Genomic DNA, 20842 nt, shown 5'->3' on the forward strand with positions numbered 1-20842 from the left:
ATTACCATTCAGTTCTATACTGAATTTGCAAATCTACTTATTCTGCTGTAACACTTCTGCCATCTTCCAATCTTGCATCTCCATTGTCTTTCAGCCACCTCAAACTGGAATTTCAGTAAACAACTTAAATATTCAAAACTGAACTTTTGATCTAATCCCCTACATCCTGTCTTTCTACATTCCCTATTACCTTGGGGGGAGGGGGGGAGAGAGAAGAGGAAGAAAAGGGGGTAAATGTCATTCTCCCAGTCTCTTAAGCTCACAATTTATAAGTCATCTTGGACTCTTCCCTTCTTCCTTCCCTCCCTCTTTTTTTCCCTGCCCACGCCCTCTGGATTTAACTTTTGCAAATTCTTGAATATATCCTTTTTGCTATGACACTGCAATCAATCTAGGACAGGCTCCCATCATTTCATGCCTTAACAATTACAATTTGTTTTTGGACTGGCTTGCCTCTAATCTCTCCTCATTCCAATCTATTCTTCATTAAGGCACCAAAGTGATTTTCCTAAAGTACAAGTCAAGCTATGTCACTTCCTATTAGATAAGCTCTAAAGGCTCCCTATCACATCCAGAAAAATACTAAATAGTTTTAGTGGCATTATCTAGTCACCTAACTTCCAAATATTGATAAATCTTATTCCCTACCACATAATCTTAAATTCAATTACAGTGGCCTTCTGGATGTTCCATGAATAAGACACTCCATTTTTTCATCTCAGAGCATTTTTTCTGACAGCCCCCATGCCTGGAATGCTCTCCTTTTCCAACTCCGCATATTGATTTCCTTTAAGTTCAAACTAAAATTCCATCTTTTGAAGGAAATCTTTCCCAAACCCTCTTAATTCTAATGCCTCCCTTTTGTTAATTACTTCCTTTTTATCATATATATATATATATTTATTTGTTGTCTCTCCTAGCACATTATTTCAAAGTCCTCAATTTCTCAAATGTCTATTTTTCCTTCTGTAAGAATATATGCAGTTTTTCTGGATTTATTACTTTTTGTTTGCAATCCTTAATCTTTTGGCTTCAGAATATGACATTCTAGCTAGAAACTGGAAGATGAATGGATGTCCATCAGTTGGAGAATGGTTGGGTAAATTATGGTATATGAAGGTTATGGAATATTATTGCTCTGTAAGAAATGACCAGCAGGAGGAATATAGAGAGGCCTGGAGAGACTTAAATCAACTGATGCTGAGTGAAATGAGCAGAACCAGAAGATCACTATACACTTCAACAACAATACTGTATGAGGATGTATTCTGATGGAAGTGGAAATCTTCAACATAAAGAAAAGCCAACTCACTTCCAGTTGATCAATGATGGACAGAGGTAGCTACACCCAGAGAAGAAACACTGGGAAGTGAATGTAAATTGATAGCACTAATATCTGTCTGCCCAGGTTGCATGTACCTTCGGAATCTAATGTTTATTGTGCAACAAGAAAATGATATTCACACACATGTATTGTATCTAGACTATATTGTAACACATGTAAAATGTATGGGATTGCCTGTCATCGGGGGGAGGGAATAGAGGGAGGGGGGGATAATTTGGAAAAATTGAATATAAGGGATAATATTATAAAAAATATATATATAATAAAAAACTATTAATTAAAAAAAAAAAAAAAAAAAGAATATGACATTCCAAGTCCTCCATTCTTTTTCTAGTGGTGGCTGTTAATGTGTATTAGTCCATGACATATGAATTATTTTTTCTGGCTGCTTATATTATTTATTTCTTAACATGGGAGTTTTGGATTTTAGCTAAATTAATCCTGGGAATTTCCATTTTGGGGTATCTTTCAGGTGGTGATCAATGGATTCTTTCAATTTCTGCTTTGCTTTCTTGTTCCAGTCTAGTCTGCCTTTACAATTTCTTGAAATATGGTATCTAAGCTCCTGTTTTCTTCACAGCTTTTAAGGAAACCAATGTTTCTTAAACCATTTCTTTGATATACTTTCCAAATCAACTGTTCTTCCAATCAGATATTTCATATTTTCTTCTATTTTGTTCAGTCTTTTAACTTTATTTTATTAGTTCTTGATAAGACACAAGTTACATTAGTTTTTAATGAGTTATTTTCTTCAGTAAGTTTTTGTACTTTTTTAAAACCCAGCTATTTGCTAATTCTTTTTTCATAATTATTATATACTTCCTATTTCTTTCCTCATTTTTCTCTCTACAATTCTTATACAGTTTCTAAAATAATTATTTGTTCCTTTTTTAAATCTCTCTAATTCTTCTGATAATTCTTGTTGGGCTTGTGTTCAACTGGCATTTTTCTTTTGAGTTTTGCTTATAGAGATGTTTTCAAGTCACTCTCCTCTTCTGTTTGCTTGAGTTTCCCTATCACCATTGTAGCTCTTTATAATCAATTGCTTTTTATGTATACTTGTTCGTCCACACTATTTCTTGACTTTGTACTTAGTTAATGTTGGATTTTGCTCACTTCTGGGGCAGAGGTGTAGCCCGAGTTTCTGTTGTTTTCATAGTGTGCTTTAAAATATCCAGTGCTTTCAAAGTGGTTTGATTCGGAGAAAGTTTGTCTTGGTCCAAGCTTTGAAAGTTCCTGATACAGATTTGGAACTGTTGGTTTACACATAATTGAATTTCAGTACAATATTGCTGAATTCAGCCATTGTTAGCTTGCTGAGAGGTTTTGCAAGTTCACAGCAACTGAATCACTGGCTCTCCTTTCTTCTTCTTTCCCATCCTACTTTTCCACTATGGACTTGTGTGCTGGGCTAAAGGTTAAAATTGATTTGCCACTCTGCTCCTGGGCTTGGATACACATGGTTAAGTTTCTGGAATTTGCAAGGCAATTCCAATAGACGTGTGATGGAAAGAGCCATCTGCATCTTGAAAGAGGATTGTGGGGACTGAATGTGAATCACAACATAGTATTTTCACCTTTTCTTTTTCCTCATTTTTTTCCTTCTTGATCTGATTTTTCTTGTGCAGCATGATAAATATGGAAATATGTACAGAAGAATTTCACATGTTTAACATATATTGGATCACTTGATGTCTAGGAAAGAATGTGGGGAGGGAGAGAAAAAAATTTGGAACACAAAATTTTGCAAGGATGAATGCTGAAAACTATCTTTGCAAGTATTTCAAAAATAAAAAGCTATTATTAAAAAAAAAAAATTTCTGGAATTTGTATTGTGCTGGTACTCAGCTAGGACCCTCAACTAGATGAGGCTGCTCCTCTGCACCTTAGATCTGTGACACAGAACTGGTAAATGAGTGCCAAAGATGCCAGATATAATTTGTTCTTGTCCCTAGTGAGAAATCCTCTTGGAACACTTTTTGTTCTAATGCTTCCTGTTACACAGCTCTACCTCAGTTCCCTAGTTTGAAATGATCTAGATCCCACCTATACTTATATCATGTTGCACTCCTGGGCAGCTCCCACCGCCAATTTGTCTACACAAGTTGCTGCCTTCCTAAGTTGCTCTGGGCTGGAGAAATGACTCACTGTGACTTTCCTTAGCCTTCACATTCAGAATTCAGTGCGACATGTTTTCTGGAAGAGGTATGCGCTGGGTGATCTGGACAAAAATGCTCACTCTCAATCAATCGCCATCCCCATTACATTGTGAGCTGCTTGACAGAAGGAATTGTATTTTGCCTTTTCTTGTATTCCCAATGCCTAGCACAGTGCTTGATACATAGTAGGTACTTAATAAATATTTAGTGGCTGACTATAATGAGATCTTTTTAAAATCAAATTGCACGTACACACACATATCTACACACACAGAAAAATTATTATGAAACGTAGTATTTCATACAAATCAAATTGCGGGGAGCAAATATAGGAACAAATATGGCATGCAAATTACTTAAGATCACATAGCCAACTATTTTTAGATATTTATGTACTTCGAAGCTTTCTGAACTATACCATGACTTTAAATATTCATGTTGCTAATTATTAATGAAATACTTTAAATCTGTTTACAAAATCCTAGGATTTTTTAAAAGACAATTAAGTTATACATACTCATTCAATAAGAGACTGAAATTTTACTCACAGCAAACCAGATGTATTCTTTAGCTCATTGATACTCTTTTCTGGAACTTTACTGCCACTGAACCATTTTTTAGTTGCAGAAAATAATGATCGACTCAAACCTTTTCTTGATATCAGCTAGAAAGGAAAATTTAAACATGAATAAATCTGAGAATAAAACCAGAATTTTTTCCTGTACATTTAAGAAATCTAATTATTAGTTATTAAGTATTCAATTAGTAGCATAGCATTTGCAGGGAAAATATGCAGAATTATAAATGTGCTGAGAAAAAAATACTAAGAACATCATTTATGTGCAATAAAATTCTATTCCTAGAATTAGAATATGAAGAAAACTCAGGAGCTAATCTATACATGAAAGAAAATCAACTCTACAACATATTGAAGAAATGGTCTATCAGATTCTCTCTGAAGATCTTCTAGTGAGGGGAAACCCATATCAAGGCAACCGATTTTACTTTAAATAGCTCTAAATACTAGTTAATTTTCCTGAATCTCAAACACATCTTTCATCTCACTCTTAGGAACCACTTTTCCAAGTTTCACATTAATGCTTTTTTCAAAAAGTAAATTAAAAAATGCTATTTCAAATGCTTGCATCTGTTTCTTCTCTGCTAAAAAATAAAAACTAAAAATCCTCAACATTTTAACCAATACCTACTGTCTAGCCCAATATTTCTCCATTATTTTAATAGAATTAAATGGAACCTTATCAAATGACTTTTAAAAAATTAAGTAAACTGGAACCCAGGCCAAGACTTTGGTGGAGTAAAGGCAAGAACTTGCCCAGCCTCTCCCCCAAATTGCTCCAAATTTCTTTAAATTATGTCTCTAACTTTGCCCAACTTTATGCCAATAAATTTGATAACTTAAGTGAAATGGATGACTTTCTCCAAAAATATAGGCTCCCTAGATTAACAGAGGAGGAGATAAATTGCTTAAATAGTCCCATTTCAGAAAAAGAAATAGAACAAGCTATTAATCAACTCCCCAGGAAAAAATCCCCAGGGCCAGATGGATTCACATGTGAATTCTACCAAACATTTAAAGAACAATTAGCCCCAATGTTATATAAATTATTTGAAAAAATAGGGGATGAAGGAGTCCTACCAAACTCCTTTTATGACACAGACATGGTACTGATACCTAAACCTGGTAGATCGAAAACTGAGAAAGAAAATTATAGACCAATCTCCTTAATGAATATTGATGCTAAAATCTTAAATAAGATATTAGCAAAAAGACTTCAGAAAATCATCTCCAAGATAATACACTATGATCAAGTAGGATTTATTCCAGGAATGCAGGGCTGGTTTAATATTAGGAAAACTATTAATATAATTGACCATATTAATAATCAAATTAATAAGAACCATATGATCATCTCAATAGATGCAGAAAAAGCATTTGACAAAATCCAACATCCATTCCTACTAAAAACTCTTGAGAGTATAGGAATAAATGGATTATTCCTTAGAATAATCAGGAGCATATATTTAAGACCTTCAGTAAGCATAATATGCAATAGAAATAAACTGCAACCTTTCCAGTAAGATCAGGAGTGAAACAAGGTTGCCCACTATCACCATTACTATTCAATATAGTACTAGAAACGCTAGCCTCGGCAATAAGAGCCGAGAAAGAGATTCAAGGAATTAGAGTAGGAAATGAGGAAATTAAACTATCATTTTTTGCAGATGACATGATGGTATACTTAGAGAACCCCAAAGACTCTGCTAAAAAGCTACTAGAAATAATTCAAAATTTCAGCAAAGTGGCAGGATACAAAATAAATCCACATAAATCCTCGGCATTTTTATATATCACTAACAAAATGCAACAGCAAGAGATACAAAGAGAAATTCCATTCCAAACAAATGTTGAGAGTATAAAATATTTGGGAATCCATCTACCAAAGAAAAGTCAGGAATTATATGAGAAAAATTACAAAACACTTGCCACAAAAATAAAATCAGATTTAAATAATTGGAAAGACATTCAGTGCTCTTGGATAGGCCGAGCGAATATAATAAAGATGACAATACTCCCCAAACTAATCTATTTATTTAGTGCTATACCAATCAGACTCCCAAGAAACTATTTTAATGACCTAGAAAAAATAACAACAAAATTCATATGGAAGAATAAAAGGTCAAGAATTGCAAGGGAACTAATGAAAAAAAACTCAGAGGAAGGTGGTCTAAGTGTACCTGATCTAAAGCTATATTATATAGCAGCAGTCACCAAAACCATTTGGTATTGGCTACGAAATAGACCGGTAGATCAGTGGAACAGATTAGATACAAAGGACAAAAAAGGGTACATCTATAGCAATCTAATCTTTGACAAACCCAAAGATTCCAACATTAGGGATAAAAATTCATTATTCGGAAAAAACTGTTGGGAAAACTGGAAATTAGTATGGCAGAAATTAGATATGGATCCACACTTAACACCATATACCAAGATAAGATCAAAATGGGTCCATGATTTAGGCATAAAGAGGGAGATAATAAATAGATTAGAGGAACAGAGGATAATCTACCTCTCAGACTTGTGGAGGAGGAAGGAATTTATGACCAGAAGAGAACTAGAGATCATTATTGATCACAAAATAGAAGAATTTGATTACATCAAACTAAAAAGTTTCTGCACAAATAATACTAATGCAAACAAGATTAGAAGGGAAGTAACAAATTGGGAAAATATTTTTAAAAACAAAGGTTCTGACAAAGGTCTCATTTCCAAAATATATAGAGAACTGACCATAATTTATAAGAAACCGAACCATTCTCCAATTGATAAATGGTCAAAGGATATGAACAGACAATTCTCAGAGGAAGAAATTGAAACTATATCCACTCACATGAAAGAGTGTTCCAAATCACTACTGATCAGAGAAATGCAAATTAAGACCACTCTGAGATACCACTACACACCTGTCAGATTGGCTAAGATGACAGGAACAAATAATGACAAATGTTGGAGGGGATGTGGGGAAATTGGGACACTAATACATTGCTGGTGGAGTTGTGAAAGAATCCAGCCATTCTGGAGAGCAATCTGGAATTATGCCCAAAAAGTTATCAAACTGTGCATACCCTTTGACCCAGCAGCGCTACTACTGGGATTATATCCCAAAGAAATACTAAAGAGCGGAAAGAGACATATATGTGCCAAAATGTTTGTGGCAGCTCTTTTTGTTGTAGCTAGAAACTGGAAGATGAATGGATGTCCATCAGTTGGAGAATGGTTGGGTAAATTGTGGTATATGAAGGTTATGGAATATTATTGCTCTGTAAGAAATGACCAGCAGGAGGAATATAGAGAGGCCTGGAGAGACTTAAATCAACTGATGCTGAGTGAAATGAGCAGAACCAGAAGATCACTGTACACTTCAACAACAATACTGTATGGGGATGTATTCTGATGGAAGTGGAAATCTTCAACATAAAGAAGATCCAACTCACTTCCAGTTGATCAATGATGGACAGGGGTAGCTGCACCCAGAGAAGAAACACTGGGAGGGGAATGAAAATTGTTAGCACTAATATCTGTCTGCCCAGGTTGCATGTACCTTCGGATTCTAATGTTTATTGTGCAACAAGAAAATGATATTCGCACACATGTATTGTACCTAGACTATATTGTAACACATGTAAAATGTATGGTATTGCCTGTCGTCGGGGGGAGGGAATAAAGGGAGGGGGGGTAATTTGGAAAAATGAATACAAGGGATAATATTATAAAATATATATATATATATATATATATATATATATAAAATAAAAAAAAATAGTAAATTTAGAAGAGAAAAAAAAAAAAATTATGTCTCTAAACAAATTTTAGAGTATCAGAACAGTCAAAAAGACATAGTTGAACATCTTCCTGCTGAAAGCAATTTAAGTCAGCAGAAAAGCTCTGTAACACCAGGGTGCGGAGTCCAGCCTTCAGTCCCAGTGCAGACTGCACCACCCCAGCCCTGGGCCCAGTCCCACCCTAGGCCAGCGCCAGCCCAAATTCTCAATCAGCAGTAGTACTGATGGCTTCCAGATCTCTCAGCAAAGAAATACCAAAGAGGACCTAGAAATTCAGCAGAAAATGTCTGTGGAACCAGGGTAGGAAAGTAGCACACTATCCCAGCACAGGCTGTGCCAGCACAGCCCCAGCCCAGCTCAGCCTCAGCAACACCAAGGCAGAACCTTGAATCAGCAGTAGGGCTAGAAGTTTCTGGACCTCTTGGGCCAGGAACATCAAGAAGATCAGTGGAGAGAGAAGGTCAGACAGAGAAGGAGTGGGAGTCTGTTGTATGGTCCAAGGCAGGCCGTTCCAGTGCAGCCCCACTCCCAGCCTGAGCAAAGCAGAGCTCACACACTAGACCTTACAGATACAGTATGGCAAAGACACTTTAACAGCTCCAGGGCAGAAAAGAGGGCTTATGGTTTGGTTCCTAGAAGGATCTCTGAAAATAGCTGCACAAAATACCTGAAGCTTCGGACAGTGTACCCTCCACCCTGGAAACCTACCTTACCAAAAAGTTAAAAGGCAAGGAAAACAAAAAAAGTTTCTGACCACTGAAAGTTATTATGGGACAAAGAACACACACTCAGATAATAACAAAGTCAAAGCTCCTATATCAAAGCTTCCAAAAAAAAAAAAAATAAGAATTGTACTTAGTCCATGGAAGACCTCAAAAAGGACTTTGAAAATCAAGAGAGACAAAGGAAAAACTTTGGGAAAGAACTGAGAGAGGTACAAAAGGAAATACAAAAAGTTAATGAGAAGAATGCCTTAAAAAGCAAAATTGGCCAATTGAGAAAGAAGATACAAAACCCCCCTGAGGAAAATAATTCTTTAAAAAATAGAATTGAGCAAATGGAAGCTAATGACTGGAGAAATTAAGGTCCAATAAAGCAAAACTTAAAAAAAAAAAAAAAGAAAAAGAAAAAGAAAAAAGTGTGAAATATCTCACTAGAAAAACAAGTGACCTGGAAAATAGATCCAGGAGAAAGAATATTAAAATCATTGCTCTACATGAAAGCTATGATCAAAAAAAGATCCTGGGCATCATTTTCCCAAGAAATGATCAAAAAAAAAAAAAAAAAAAAAAAAAAAAAACTGTCCTGATATCCTGGAACCAGAAGGTAAAATAGAAATTGAAAGAATTCATTGATCACCTTCTGAAATAGATCCCAAAATGAAAACTCCCAGGAATATTGACTAGCCAAATTCTGGAACTCCCAGGTTAAGGAGAAAATATTGCCAAGGTTCCAGAAAGAAACAATTCCTATTATGTATAGTGGAATCACAGTCAGGGTAACACAAAATTTAGCAGCTTCTTTATTAAAGGACCAGAAGGCTTGGAATATGACATTCTGGAGAGCAATAGAGCTGGGATTGCAACCAAGAATCACTTACCCAGCAAAACAGAACTTAACCCTCATTAGAATTGGTTCAAAGAGGAAATAATATACATACTCAATAAGGGTATAAAAATCTATCTATTTTATCCTGCAGGAAAATAGGAGGGGAATGAGATATGGGAAAGGGAAGGAGAGATATGGGAAGGGGAAGAGGAAAACAGTGGACATATTGGGGGAGTGATCAGTATCAAAACACTTTTGAGGAGGGATAGAGTGAAAGGAGAAAGAGAATAAATGGGAAGGAGGCAAATACAGTTAGCAAAAGTCATTGTAAAATGAATATTGAAAGTTTTTCTAATAAGGCTTCATTTCTCAAAACAAAGGAAAACTAGTCAAATTTATAAAAAATAAGAGACATGCTCCAAATGACAAAAGATCAAAATATGATCTATGCCCAAAGGGCTATAAAATCACATATCCTTTGACCTAATACCATCACTATTTGGCATGAATACCAAAAGGAATTAAAAAAAAAAAAAAAAAGGAAAATGGCCTATTTGTACAAAAATTATTTATAGCAAAACTCTCTTCTCAGGGCAAAAAAATTAAAAATTGAAGGGATGCCTATCAATTGGGGAATGGCTTAATAAGCGGTAATGTGTATTTATGATGGAATACTATTTGTTCTATGGGTAATGAGTAGGATGCTCTCAGGGGAAAAAAAAATTTGCAAAGTCCTTCATGAACTCAAGCTAAGTGAAATATACTGTATACAAAGTAATAATAATGTTCTGGAATAACCAACTATGAATGACTTTGCTATTCTCAGTAGTACAATTATCCAGGACTATTCTGAAAGACTTAGATGAAATATCCTGTCTATACCCAGAGAAGAAAATTATTATCTAAATACAGATTGAAGCATTTTCTCTTTCTCTCTTTTTTTTTATTTAATTTTTCTTGAGGATTTTAATTTTTCTTTATTTTGAATGTAACTGAAGAAAAACATTAAATAAATAAATTAAATTAAACAGAAAAAATTAAGTAAACTACAAAAATGACTCTCAGAACCATTTATCCACCTGTATTGTCTTCCGAGCTCCTCAATAACAAAAGTGTTTTAAACATTTTAAAATGGATGTCCCACAGAACCTGAAACATATGTCCAAAACAGAACTCATTAATTTTCCTCCTAAACACACCTTATAAATTTCCTATTCTTCTAGTTGTTTACCCAGATTCACAACCTTTTTACCATCCTCAACTCCTCATTCTCATTTACTCTTCTCAATCCAACCAATTGCTAAATCTTGTTCTATCTCCACAACATCTTCCCTTTATGTTCACCCACATAGGCCCTACCCTAGAGTTCAGGTCTTTATTACCTGGACTACTACAACAGACATCTAAGCAAGTCTCCTTCTGTCAAGTGTCTCCCCATTCTAGGTCATCCTCCATACACCTGCCAAAGTGGTTTGCCTAAAAGCACAGGTCTGATCATATTACATCTCTCTCCAATAAACTCCAGTGACTATTACTTCTGGAATCAAATGTAAACTCCTATGCCATTTAAAGTTCTTTATAACCTGGTCCCTCCTAATAATGCCTCTTAAGACATTATCCCTTCCACCTACTTTATGGACTATACTGGCCTCTTGTTTCTCATTCACAACACACTATTTTCCATAACAATGACTTTGTACCAACAGTCTTCCTCCCTTCTATCTAGACTTTCTCAGAATTTTTCAAAACTCAGCTCAAGCGCCATGGTCTATATGTAGCCTTTTCTAATACCTCTCACCTCATATTTCCTCCTTCCAAAAATTACCTCTTATTCATTTTGTGTATATTCTGTAAGTGAATAAAACAAAAAAAAAATTTATTAAGAACTTACTAAGTGTTAAGCATTGTACTAAGTGCTGAGGAATACAACCCATGCCCTCACTGAACTCAAAGAACAGAGAAGACAATACATATAAAGAGTAGTAATAATCTGGTTTGAAAAATTACAGGCACACACCATGGAACTACAAAAGAGTAGCCTGGCATGCTTTTGGGGAGAAATTAAAGAAATAATTTTATTATCATTCTAGACCTACAAGGTAGAGAGCACCGGGAGGTCCAAGTGGGTGACTAGTAAAAAATATGGCCTTGAAAAATGACTGGGCATGATAAATGTGGAAATATGTTTAGGTGAATTGCATGTTGTTTTTTGGGGGGTTTTCTGGCTGAGGCAATTGGGGTTAAGTGACTTGCCCAGGGTCACACAGGCAGGAAGTGTCTGACGCTAGATTTAACTCAGGTCCTCCTGACTTCAGGGCTGGCACTCTATCCACTGTGCCACCTAGCTGTCCCAAATTGCATATGTTTAATCTAAATTGGATAACTTGCTAATTAGGAGAGGGAGGAGGTGGGGAAAGAAGAAGAGAAATCTAGAACACAAGGTTTTACAAGGGTGAATGTTAAAAACTATCTTTGTAAAAAATTATATTAAAATAATATGACTGATGAAAGCATTTATCAGTCAGACATCATCTATGACAGTCACTCAGTGAATAGTTACAGGGTGCTTGAAGAATAGTGACAAGTCAAGCAGCTCAGTATTAAAAGCTGTCTTATTTAAATAATTAAAAGCAATAGTGCTTAGAAAGGCCAATTGCAGAGTCAAAAGATACAGATTCAAGTTTTGCCTTTAAGTTAGCAATGTGACTATGAGGTTACTTCTTTAAACCCTAGACATCTGTCTAATACTATATATTATAAACATGATGCTAATTTGCACCTGTAAATGGAGTTTTTACACTGGAAGTTCTTCAAGCTAACAAAACTTTATAAGTACAGGTTTAATGAAAAGTAGATAACCTTTTCCACACTGTAACAAAATCTGAGGCCTAAAAAATCTTTCAGAGGACAGAGTCCAACCTGACATATGTTTGTAACATCCCTGATTAGTACTCATTCAGGCTTCTATCTTTGAATAGACAGATTACTTACATAAGTTTCTGTTCCACTTTAAACCTTCCTAATAACCTCAATCTGTTTTTTTAACACAAAACCGAAATCTAATCTTCCTTACACAGCTAGATACCTGAAGATGACATTTGTATATTGCTTTCCTTTCTGTCCCCACTCCCATACCATCTTCATTGAGTATAGGTTCTAGCCCCTTCACCATGTACAGTACTCTCCCTTACTAGTAAAGTGAGTTAATATCTTACTAAAAATATACTGAGCAAGATGATTTTATATGATTTGATGAGGGTAAAGTTCAATAGAATTGCCACCACCTTCATTCTGAATTCTATCCCTCTCAAGGGAACCTAAAATATTCACATTTTTTTTGGTTATCATATCACATTGACAACTTATATTCAGCTCATACTCCATTAAAAATCTCATATCCGATGAGTTTTCTTCTCCCAAAATCTCAGTTAATTAAAGTTTAAGTTCTAATAGAGCCAATAATAAGTATTCCCAGTATTTGATTTTTGATCAGATTTTTCAAACAGCAAATTTGGGAAATCTATTTGTAACAATAGTAAGTACAGTTATGCTCATAGCTTAATACTCATAAATATAAATTATTTGTATATTTGATGTTATGAACAGAATTTTTTAAATACCAAAGATTATTTTAAAATAATAGTTTCATGACTAAATAGTATATTGGAAAGACTTAACATTTTTCAAAATGACATAATAATCCCCCCTCCCCCCCAAAAAAATACTTATTAACAAAGAAGGTTAAGTTTGTTATAGTTTGAAAACTTCTAAATTTCAAAATAGAATCTGTTTAGTGGAAGTATATCCAATTATACATATAGATTCATGTACCTTTGAGGATTTTATCTCTTCCATATGCATGGAGACTGTCTTTGGGTATATAATTACAAACAGTTCTCGCTTTAAGTGGACCATTCACAGATCTCTATATTAGAGATTTCTATGTAATACAAATTTGCCCCTGTATAACAAAGGCATACACAAAATAATATATTTATATTACAAAATGTTCTAAAATGTAGACATTAAATATTGTAACAAGATGATAAACAGAATTAAGAAATGAAAAGTAAAGGTTAGTGAAAAAATATGCACAGTACTATAAAATTAACAAAGATATGCAAATTTCTTTCAGAATTCTTTACATAAGATTGAATTTGCATAATGTGGATTTTCACAAAGAATTATCTGTAAATGAAAAAACTCTTTTGCCAATAACAAAATTTAAAGTTTAAAAATGCATAAGAGCTCACCAATTTCAGACCTTTGCACAATATTTTATGTAAATATCATGAATATTTATTCACATATATTTGTGGGCTTATTTCAAGTATATTAATATACTATTAACAAAGACTTAGGTAAACATTAAAAGAACATTAAGCTGTCTTTAAGTGTAAGTTATTTTTCTGTAGTGCTTTAATAGTTTACTTAGTATTCAGTAAAAAAGATTATTATAGATCTTTTTTCAACTGATGATGAAAGTGAAATTTTAAAGTTTAAGTGACTTAACTATGTTCACATGGCTGTTAAGTGTCAGAGCTACAACTAGAACCCAAGTCTCCTAATTACAGACTTCATTCCATTATACCATACTGCCTCTTTGACAAAGAGCAAATTAGAACATTTTTTTTTCATTTTTTATCATTTACTGAAATTTTACCTGATCATTTAGTTGCCGAATTGTTTTCTCTACATGTGGCAAAAGACCTCGAAATGTGAATTCTTGTATGAACTGTCTAATTCGATCATGATCAGTGAGAGTTAAACATGCACCATGAAGTATTCCTGTGTTCATTTTTTTTGTTTCATGTAATGACACAGCAGATTTTATGTGATCAGTTCCATCAAAGTTGCTGGCAGGGTCACTGGATTGGTCCAATTGAAGTGGGTGAGCTTTGAAGTTATTTGGTAAACCATCTATTTAAAAAATGGAGGTTTTCTTTTATTAACATTATGTAATAGAAAATTATAGTACTGATTAGACAGAAAACTGTAATTATCAAATTTATACTTGCAATTAAGCTTAATGGGTAAAATCTAGATATCAAGATTTATGCCCCTAAAATCCCAAGCTTTGTGAGCAAAACTAAAAATTCTTACTTCATGCAGTATGACTCAAAAAATTCATCTTAATTAAGAAATCTAAAGAAACTGAAATCTATTTAGGAAAAAATTAAAATATTTTTAAAAGGTCAAAAATCAAGTATAAAAGAAGCTATTACAATTAATTTCTTATCAAAACATTAAATATATAATAGTGAAATTCTTAAATTATTAAAAATATCAAATTGTATTTAAAATTACTCTTAATACCCTTACTACTTTCTGAAGAGTTAAAAAATTTATACAACTATTTTGAAAGAATTATTTTTTACATGAAACAAATATAATCAATTTAACTCAAGTCTCCAGAATAAAAATTAACATGTCAAAACGGAATCATCTTTGGGTATAAAAGTTGATCTATTTTAGCAATTTAACAAACTTTTTCATAGTGAAAAATTGGCAAAAAAAAATTTTTAAATTAAAAAAATAAAGACCTTTGACTTCATTATCTAATCCATCCAACGAAAGCATGCTATTATCAGCATTTTTATTTGAAGGTATAGTGTAAGGACCATCTTCATATGATTCCTATTAAAAAAAAAAAATGGATTAGAAACTATATTTAGATAATTATACAAAATCACCGAACCCAATTATCACAATAGGATTGCTTTGCTGATTCTATCTGACAAGTATACTTTCTAAAAGAACAGTATTTACTTCCTAACCATCAACTTCATCTACTTACCTATTTACATTGCCATTCAGCTATACTAATTGTTTCAAATGGCATTCATTTCCTCTGTATATTTATTCACTAAATGTATATACATGCATTCCTTAAATTTAGAGATGCTTATTCACATGTCTATAAAAGAGTGGGATGTTTGAGAAAAAGAACAAACAGCTAATTAGGCATAGTAAAGTGTATCTCAGAAAACTGAAGTATATGTATTTGATTAAGATGGATGTATTTTAAAAGATCATAATGGTATTTATTCTGAGGATTAAATACATCTGGGCATTTCACACAAGATTTACATCAGCATTCAATGTGTTTGTGTGAATATTAGCTAATCTTTACTAGAATATTATCTGCTAGTAATTCTCCAGTCTGGACAGCTTATCTTCTGTCCCACCTCAAATATTTTCAAGCCTCTGGCATTCCTATATAAATATAGACTTGAAGGGAACTATTTAGTTGATTTTTTTTTTTTAAGTTTTAAATCCTCTCACATCCAACTGGTTAATTTCTTATTGCATTGTCTTTGCATTTAGCACCATGTAAGAAAGATTAGCAATTAAGAGCTGGAACAATTTTTTAAGTTAAGTGAAATATCAGCTCTGGGATGATTTCTGTGTAAGTAAAAAGTCACTATGTATGGATAAATTTGTACATAAAAAGAAATATATAGATTAATCATTAATAGCCATCTTAGAAACCCAGAGGAAATACAATACAAATTCTTTACAATTGAGATTTTTAGGTCATATTTGGTATATTAAAAAAGCAACACACTACACAAAACAATAATGAATTTACTCTACATAGTTTATCAAAATATCTTTTACTTCCTTAAAAGAAGCTTTTCCTATTAGGGAAGTTATGGTCAGCATACCAAAACAGTTAACACACCAAAAACAACACATTAATCGATAAATTCTAAAATGGAATGTAAATCTTACAAATTGGAGAAGAATTTGCCCCACCTCAGTGTTTTCTTGGCAAAATGGCTCTTTTTACTATGTGAGTACAAAGGAAGAGAGTAGGAAACAAAAATGAAGAAGGTCTTACAAAGAATAAAGAAGTTATAAGTCAGAAAGAAAATCCTATGCATCTAAATAACATAAGGTAGAAAAAGATGATGGATGAGTTTGTCAAAGAAAGAGACTACTAATACCAAGAATAGGTGACTAATCACGTTTGCTACAGACATTCATATAAAATAAATTTATAAAATCTAATTCTATCTTCTACACTCCTAAAAGACTTAACACAAATTCAATTGTGCAAATATTTTTTCAATTATTTGAAAAATGATCAGCTAATTCATTTTTCTTATCTAGAAAAAAGCATAGCTATGTAAGGAAGGATTTGTCAATGATGGTTAAAATAAACTCAAACTACTTGTTCTAATAATGCTAGTTTGCTCATGACTCAGTTTAATTAATGACATTCCAAAAAATAAAACTGTAGTACCATTATAGCTACAGTCTACAGCATGGGAGAAAAAAAGTCATTTTAAAGCCATCATAAATAGATTTGGAGAAGTTGTGTTTGTACTTTTTTTGCTTATTTTTACATATACCTGGTTTTGAATACTATTTTTCTGAAGATACTGACTCCAAGGATCTGGTATCTGTTCATCTGATGATCGATTTGATGTTCGAGAATTAATTTTAAGCAAATAGCAACCCTGAGTTCCATATCTCTGCTTCATTTCCTCATAAATTGAATCAGCTCTGAAATTTTAAAAACAAAACAAAAAAAAAAAAAAGATGTCAAATGGTATTCTTTATGCAATGTTAAGAGATTACTCATGTCTTTAAAACAAATTCAGAAGTACACTTTCTGATAGACCAAAAATTTAATATTGCAACTTATCTAATAACAATGCATAATTAAAACTCAAACCATTATCTGAATTTGAAGATCTTGTGAGAATCTAAACTAGAATATATCAGGTTAGCATCTTACTACTATTCCTTTGGAAAAGTTTAAAGGAGAAAGAGGAAAAGAAAAAATTGAAGGCGCAGAGGAAATTATGGCAACATATTCTTTTTCCAGTTGCCGAGTCTTTAATGAATGGAATGATGGACTACCTCAAATTTATTAAATAAATATCCCATTCTATTAGATAAAAAGATCTAAAATTGTTTTTATTGTAACTGACCAACAAATGAAAACTTTTCCTTAAAAATAAACTATCAATACAATCTAATAGATGTTAATTAACAATAAAATCTTTATGTATAGAAGGGGCTGGTTTAGATGATTTTAGTTGGCCAAAGTGTTAAAATTTAGAAATTTAGAAGAACACCAGAGCAAAAGAGTAAAAAGAGTAAAAATTATTAACAGGTTCAAGATACCAAAAAATTTTCTTTCTTAAATCAACAGATTCAGATCAACAACATTTTAACTAACATAACAAGAAGCCTACCTTTGTTCATCTCCTGCACTTACATCATGCAACAAGACGTAATACTTGAGTGTATTTGGTATAAACCATTTGGGGTAAGAATAGTCACTGCTGTGCTGAATTCGATGTTGCTCTTGTGACAATTTCAAAAACTGTTCCACAGGTTCAGGTTCACTAGAAGATGCTACCAACATACCTTGTAAAATACATTAAGGGAACTATCACAATGCATAATGATACATAAGTGTTTTATTGTAATAAGTTCAAACCTTATATAACTATAAACATAGTGAGATTAAAGAAGTTTATTAGAACTATTTATTCCTCCACTCATATGAAAGAGTGTTCCAAATCACTACTGATCAGAGAAATGCAAATTAAGACAACTCTGAGATACCACTACACACCTGTCAGATTGGCTAAGATGACAGGAACAAATAATGATGAATGTTGGAGGGGATATGGGAAAACTGGGACACTAATACATTGTTGGTGGAGTTGTGAAAGAATCCAGCCATTCTGGAGAGCAATTTGGAACTATGCCCAAAAAGTTATCAAACTGTGCATACTCTTTGACCCAGCATTGCTGCTATTGGGATTATATCCCAAAGAAATACCAAAGAGTGGAAAGGGACCTATATGTGCCAAAATGTTTGTGGCAGCTCTTTTTGTTGTAGCTAGAAACTGGAAGATGAGTGGATGCCCATCAACTGGAGAATGGTTGGGTAAATTATGGTATATGAAGGTTATGGAATATTATTGCTCTGTAAGAAATGACCAGCAGGAGGAATACAGAGAGGCTTGGAGAGACATCAACTGATGTTGAGTGAAATGAACAGAACCAGAAGATCGCTGTACACTTCAATGCTGTATGAAGAGGTATTCTGATGGAAGTGGATATCTTCAACATAAAGAAGATCCAACTCACTTCCAGTTGATCAATGATGGACAGAAATAACTACACCCAGAGAAGGAACACTGGGAAGTGAATGTAACTTGTTAGCACTACTGTCTATCTACCCAGGTTACTTATACCGTTGGAATCTAATACTTAATGTGCAACAAGAAAATGGTATTTACACACATATACTGTATCTAGGTTATATTGTAACACATGTAAAATGTATGGGATTGCCTGTCATCGGGAGGAGGGAGTGGAGGGAGGGGAAGGATAATTTGGAAAAATGAATACAAGGGATAATATTATAAAAAAAAAAAAAATACTCATGCATATATACTGTGGGAAAAAAAATTCTAAATTAAAAAAAAAAAAAAGAAAAAAGAACTATTTATTCCTTTACTGCCTGAAAGCTAATAATCAAAATTTAACTTCTTTATACCCAAAGTATATTCCAAGTAAATTTGTTTTAATGTTAAGGGATGTTTTCCAAGTAACAGTCCATTACTTTCAAGCTTTGGTACTGATCCTATTTTTTAGATGAGAAAACTCAAAGGCCATACACACTAACTTCAAAATTTATACCTAGACAGAGGGATATAAAGATAGGCAGACAGACAGAAAACTATAAAAAAAAAGGCTTGGTGTTCTGTATAAAGAATAAAAAGAACATTCAACAGAACTTAATCTAATCTTATCTTTCAATGTACTGATATATAGATATCTATCCAGATCTAAATTTACACATATCTACGTCTATATAATGTATGTCTATAGAGACAAATCTATATAAATGCATATATATTATGTCATTAAATTTCGAATAAGCATACTCATGGGGATGAAACAGCTTCTTCTAGAATGTGAGATTAATTTTACAGATAATTTCTCTAGGATCCCTAATTTTTAAAGTATTAGGATCATTAGAAAACAAGAAGGCAATTACTACCATGAGTTTATATTTCTTCTTTCTGAAAACTATATCTAATTGAAGAGAAAGTGAACAGACAACTTTTTCCTTAACTCTTTTGACTTCAAAGTCTTTTCTAACCAATTCATTATCTTAACAGCTATTTCCAACCTTTGTCTTAAACCTTAAGGCTTTTATGACACTCTCAGTAGGCTGAGACCTTACCACATACTTCACTGAAAAGTGAGGACTATTTGCCAATGGTTGCCTCTTCTCCCTTCTGCCTCATCTCATGTCACTCAGAGAACTTACCTATTTCCTTTTGAACCCATCTCACAAGAAGTAGTAGTCTTTTACCTTGTGCCAAAGGCAACACATCTAAATGTATTCTTCATCCTAATCCCTATTGTCTTTTCCAGCAAATTGCCTTTATCATTCTCATTCTCTCTCTTTACCTTCAATCTCTTGGCTCCTTCCTCACTGCCGCCAAACATGCTCATACTTCCTTCATCTTTTAAAAAAACCTTTATTTGATCCAATTATCCTCACAAACTCTTATACTGTAACTCTGTTCTGCTTCTCAGCTAGATACTTTAAGAAAGCCATCTATTATAGTAGGTGTTTCCATCTCTTCTTACTCTTTTCTAAACCCTCTGTAATTTGACTTCCAATTTCAACATTTAAATGAACCTGCTCTCTCCATATTAACAAAAATCTCTTAATTACCAAATCTAATGATCTTTACTTGATCCTTACCTTTCTTAACCTCTCTGCAACCTATGACACAATATATATCACTACTACTCCCTAGGTTTTCAAGACAATGCTTTCTCAATCTTCTTTAGAAAGTCTTCATCCAAATCATGCTCAGTAAACAAGAGTATTCCCCTAAGATTATCTTAGGTTCACTTCTTTTTTTCTTGTCTACATTATATGGGCCTTGGTAATCTCATCATATCCTTTAAGTTTATTCAGTTCTCCTTTCTATATTGATGATCCCAAGATCTATATAATGAGGCCCAGTCTTGCTCCTTAGTTATGGCCCTACATCACCAAATGTCTTTCAGCCATCTCAAAGTGATTGTGCCATAGGTATTTTTAAATCAAAATATAAAAAAATTAACTTAGCTTTCCCCCCTCCTCCAAACATTTTCCCCTTAATGTCTCTATTTCAGTCAAGGGTGTGATCATCATTCTAGTTGTCCAGTAATCTTTGTCATGCTTCCTCTCTCTCTTACTTCACATAAATAAATCCATTGCCAATCTTGTCTTTGCTTTCTTCTCACATCAACTTTCATATAAGTTCCCTTTTCTTATACATCACCACCCTAAGTAAGACTAAGTAAGACAATAACTAAGTAAGACAATATCACTCGGACTACTGTAGAACCTTCTAATTTGTCTCCTTACCTAAAGTCTCTCCTCACT

At 33.4% G+C, this 20842-nt stretch overlaps 1 protein-coding gene across 4 annotated transcripts in view; it reads right to left on the reverse strand.

The window, feature by feature from the left end:
- Positions 1-20842, reverse strand: part of TRAPPC8 (trafficking protein particle complex subunit 8) — a 129026-nt gene that overhangs the window by 76428 nt on the left and 31756 nt on the right. For all 4 annotated transcript variants that reach the window (XM_074277233.1, XM_074277225.1, XM_074277218.1 and 1 more), the window contains 5 exons: positions 17628-17802; positions 16776-16929; positions 14961-15054; positions 14081-14337; positions 4053-4168 (listed from right to left, as the gene is read on the reverse strand). In XM_074277233.1, the coding sequence (XP_074133334.1) occupies positions 4053-4168; positions 14081-14337; positions 14961-15054; positions 16776-16929; positions 17628-17802 (796 nt within the window). The remainder of the gene's footprint in view (positions 1-4052; positions 4169-14080; positions 14338-14960; positions 15055-16775; positions 16930-17627; positions 17803-20842) is intronic.

The sequence above is a fragment of the Sminthopsis crassicaudata genome, chromosome 1 (genome assembly GCF_048593235.1).
Source record: "Sminthopsis crassicaudata isolate SCR6 chromosome 1, ASM4859323v1, whole genome shotgun sequence".
Lineage (NCBI taxonomy): Eukaryota > Metazoa > Chordata > Mammalia > Dasyuromorphia > Dasyuridae > Sminthopsis > Sminthopsis crassicaudata.